The sequence below is a fragment of the Musca vetustissima genome, unplaced genomic scaffold, assembly GCF_032173495.1.
Source record: "Musca vetustissima isolate MV318-11 ecotype Yass unplaced genomic scaffold, APGP_CSIRO_Mvet_v1 utg270750, whole genome shotgun sequence".
In the NCBI taxonomy this organism is placed as follows: Eukaryota; Metazoa; Arthropoda; class Insecta; order Diptera; family Muscidae; genus Musca; species Musca vetustissima.
In genome coordinates, this window is record NW_026875397.1 from 13,297 (window position 1) to 17,613 (window position 4,317).

General features: G+C 32.7%; 1 protein-coding gene across 1 annotated transcript; it reads right to left on the minus strand.

Moving 5' to 3' along the window:
- Nucleotides 1-3,470: 3,470 nt before the first annotated feature.
- On the minus strand, nucleotides 3,471-4,262 carry LOC133337900 (tyrosine 3-monooxygenase-like; the record flags this gene model as incomplete). Its single annotated transcript, XM_061546103.1, has 2 exons — nucleotides 3,471-3,878; nucleotides 4,149-4,262. Coding segments are annotated over 2 exons (513 nt in total), but the record flags the coding sequence as incomplete, so codon positions are not given.
- Between the last annotated feature and the right edge of the window lie 55 nt (nucleotides 4,263-4,317).

The following is a 4,317-nucleotide window of genomic DNA, read 5'->3' on the forward strand; positions in this document are numbered from 1 at the left end:
GGTTCAACTAAATCCAATTTGTATCACATTTAGTACCACTTAGAACACATAAGTAAAAATTTCCATTACTACCTACATCGTGTTGGATTGCACGAAATCATGATTAGATAAAATCTTAATTATAATCCAAATAATATCAAATTTAGTACACAGTAGTACGAATTTCCAAAACATCCTACTTAACCCAAACAGTGTTAAGTAGGAAGTTTTGTGTGTATGTTTGTGTTAAGTAGGAAGTTTTGGAAATTCGTACTACTGTGTACTAAATTTGAATTAAATCCAAGTTTCAGGATTCCAACTCTATTGGTTCACCCACAATTCAATTTGTAGCAAATTGTGTACATAGTTGTATCAATGTCCAAAACATCCTACATACCTCAATCCTACACCCGCACAGTCATCCTAAATCCAATTTTCAGTATTCCAACTCTATTGGTTCACCCACAATTCAAATTGTACCAAATTTAGTACATAGTTGTACCAATTTCCAAAATTTTCTACATACCCTAATTCTACACCTCCACAGTGATCCTAAATCAAAAGTTCGGGATTCCAACTCTATCGGTTCAACCACAATTCAAATTGTACTAAATTTAGTACACAGAAGTACCAATTTCCAAAACATCCTACATACCTCAACCCTACACCCCCACAGTGATCCCAAATCAAAATTTCATGATTTCTACTTTATTGGTTCACCCACAATTTAATTTGTACCAAATTTAGTACACATTAGTACACATTTCTAAAACTTCCTACATATTTCAATCTTACACCTCAACAGTGATCCTGACTCCAAATTTCATGATTCTAGCTCTATTGGTTCACCTAAAATTCAAATTGTACCACATTTAGTACCCATAAGTATTAATTTGTTAAACTGAATCCTGACCCTAATCCTACATCCCTACAATGATCCTAAGTCCAAACTACATTGTTCCAGCTCTATCGGTTCACCCCAATCCAAATTGTACCAATTATAGTACGATTTAGTACATTTTGTACACATAAGTAAAGAAATTCCAAAACTACGTACATATCCCAATCCTACACTCCGACGATAATGTTAATTTCAGTTTTCAGGATTCCAGCTCGATTTGTACCTCCAAATCAAATTTGTACCAAATATAGTACTTTTCGTACACATGAGTACGCGCTTTCCAAACTCTCCTCATATCGACCCTACTTCTCAACGTTATTTTACATTCCAAATTTCAAGTTTTTTAGCTCACTCCATTCACATGCTACGAATTTGTACCAAATTTAGTACATTTTCGTACTTTTCGGATAGTTATAGTCGAATTTCCAAAAACCCTTTAGTACATCTATCCTACACTCAATCAACGACCACCAACCCAAATTTCAGAGTTCTAGCTTCACCTGTTCGCCAAATACAAATGGTATCACATTTAGTACTTTTCGTACCGTTATAGTACGAATTTCCAAAAACCCAGCCTTATCTGTCACATTTGGACCAATAGTGACCCTCACCCAAAATTTCAAGATTCTAGCTTCAGCCGTTTCGTGTGGGCGTTGATGAATCGTTAAATCAGTAATCGTTACTCTTTTATTAGTATAGATTAGTACCTTTTAGTACTTTTCGTACCGTTATAGTACGAATTTCCAAAAACCCAGCCTTATCTGTCACATTTGGACCAATAGTGACCCTCACCCAAAAGTTCAAGATTCTAGCTTCAGCCGTTTCGTCTGGGCGTTGATGAATCGTTAAATCAGTCAGTTAGTCAATCACTTTACACTAGAGGGCGGAAATATTGCGCTAATCGCTTTGAAATGTTCCCTGAGGTTCCACTTATGGTCAAGGACAACCCCTATAATTTTCGGTGATGATCAAATAATAATTTTGGGATTTAGGAATACAAATCTGCAGAAAGTTAGAGTTCCATGGTAGTTGTGTAGGGCATCGTACGGTCGGCCCCGACCGACTATACTGCTGCTCTCACTGCTTTTTTTTCTAATAAACTATTTTTATTTCATTTTAAAATGTATAATTAATTTAAAAATTTTAAACGTTCGTTACCACTTTTTTATATTTTTTTATTTTTTTATGTTTTCTTTAATGGCTTATTTTTTATATAAAAAAAAAACACAAAAATTATAATCGAAAATCTGCACATAAGAATAATAAAGATTTTTTAATTGATAAAACTAAAAAAATAAATAAAAAAATACATAAAAATTAGAAAAAAAATTATTTTTTTCAATAAAGAAAAATTAATATTTTTCCATTTTTTTTTTTTTTTTTTGAAAAAAGAAATTTTGAAAAAAATTGATTTTGTAAAATTAATAAAATAAAAACCCTTTTTTTTGATTTTTTTATTTTTGCAATTCAATATATTTTTTTTTTATTGAAATAATTGAAAAATCTTAAATAATACTACTACACATAAATCTACATACCTAATTTAATACACAAAAAATAATAGTTACATTTAAAATATATATGTAAATAATAATAATAATAAAATTAATTAATAAAAAAATAAACACACATAAAAAAAGAGTTGGTAAAAATATTAAAAAATATTAAATTCTTTCGTTCTCCTCCCAGGATGCATGAAGGAGGAAATTAAAGGAAAAATGTACCAAAAAAAATGTTTAAAAATTATATAAAAAATAATACAATAATTAACAAAAAATTTGTTGTCGTTGTTGTTGTGATGGGAAACAAACAAAAAAAAACATGCAAAAGAAAAATAAAATGTGAAAATAAAAAATCAAAAAAACAGGGAACAAAATGGAATTGGCTTAAAAACTATAGGGGGTTGTTTTTGGTCCAATAATAGTTCGTTGTTGTTGTTGTACAAAAAAATGAAATAAAAAAGCAAATTAAAATTTAATAAATTAAGAGTGCCTTTCGAGATGATGTACAAATAAAAATAAGATTATTTATAAAACAAAAAAAGTGCTAAGGGTGGGTGGGGTATTTTGCACGAACTGTGTGTGAGTGTGAGGGTGGTGGTGGTGGGGTGATTGAATATTTTTGATGTTTTTTTTTTTCCTATGAGTTGAAGTAGATTATTGTACACTTAATTATTATTAAAAAAAGAATACTTTCATTGGATATTTAGTTGTTGTTGTTGGGGTTTTTTTTCTAAATTTTTGCTAATAAATTAAACGTAACTCAGAATTTTTTGTTTTTGTTTTCTTTAACTCCTTTTCATTTGCCACATAACGCAATTGGCTATATTATTTAGGACTAGGAATAGTTTTGAATTATTCACAAGCCTATAATTAAAGCTGTATGAAGAAGAACCTGCCTTGAGGCTCCTCCACAAAAAGAACTAAGAAAGTGGAACTCAAAGGGAGAGTTACGCCATTTTGGCTTTGAGAATGGTTGTTTGTTGTTTTTGCTATTTTTGCTTGATTGCTGTTTTTGTTGTTGATGTTTGTTTTCAGGTGTTTTAAGTTCTGTATTTATCTCTCTCCTTCCTTAAAAGTCATTTTGTGTCTGGCTGGATTTAGAAAGGACGACGCAATTTGTTTATGGCATTGGTCAAGTGCAGAATTTCTGTGTTCATTTGATGCAACAGGGTGTCCAATTTCTCCACACTATCCAAAATCTCAACACGTTCGGTGTGGGGATTGAAACGCACCTCGAAGGGACGCGACATGGTGGACACCCAGCGGCGGAATTTGTCCTTGGCATCGTCGAAACTTTCGGCCACATAGTAGATGGGTTGGTATTCTTGATCCTGATAGGGTTGGACAGCGGTGGAGGCGGGTTCGAAGGGACGATGTTCACACTTGTCGGAGATGGCGTGCAAAAGTTCACCATAGGCGGACAAGAGACCGGCACCGTAGGCCTTCACCTCGCCGTGTTCCTTGCAGAGACCGAATTCAACGGTGAACCAGTAGACCTAGAAAGAGATAAACGAAACAAAACGACTTTTTAATAAAATGCCAAGCAACAAAAAAAAAATAGAATTGTTTTAACAAACAAAAGACCTTGAGTCCAAAATGTTTTTCACTTTGGCCAATTTAAGTCAAGATTAGAAAAAAAGAGCAATTTAGTTTAAATGATTGTTGTATTGGTGTTGTTTTTGTTTTTGCCTCTTAACAGAGAACTTGACTGCAATTCAAGTAGCTGCACTTAAACTTGGCTTAGAACTTTAAAACCAGCCACCAACCAGCAGCTTTTCATAATCATGCAGGCAGCCAGTTCGATTGCCAACCAACCAGCACACCCAACCATTGCCATGAAAACTTGTTTGAAAGCCCCAAGAAACTGTGGTGGCCACATTCTAAAGGTTAAGTCAATGTAATGTGAAAAAATAAATTTAATTGTTCAAAAAAAAA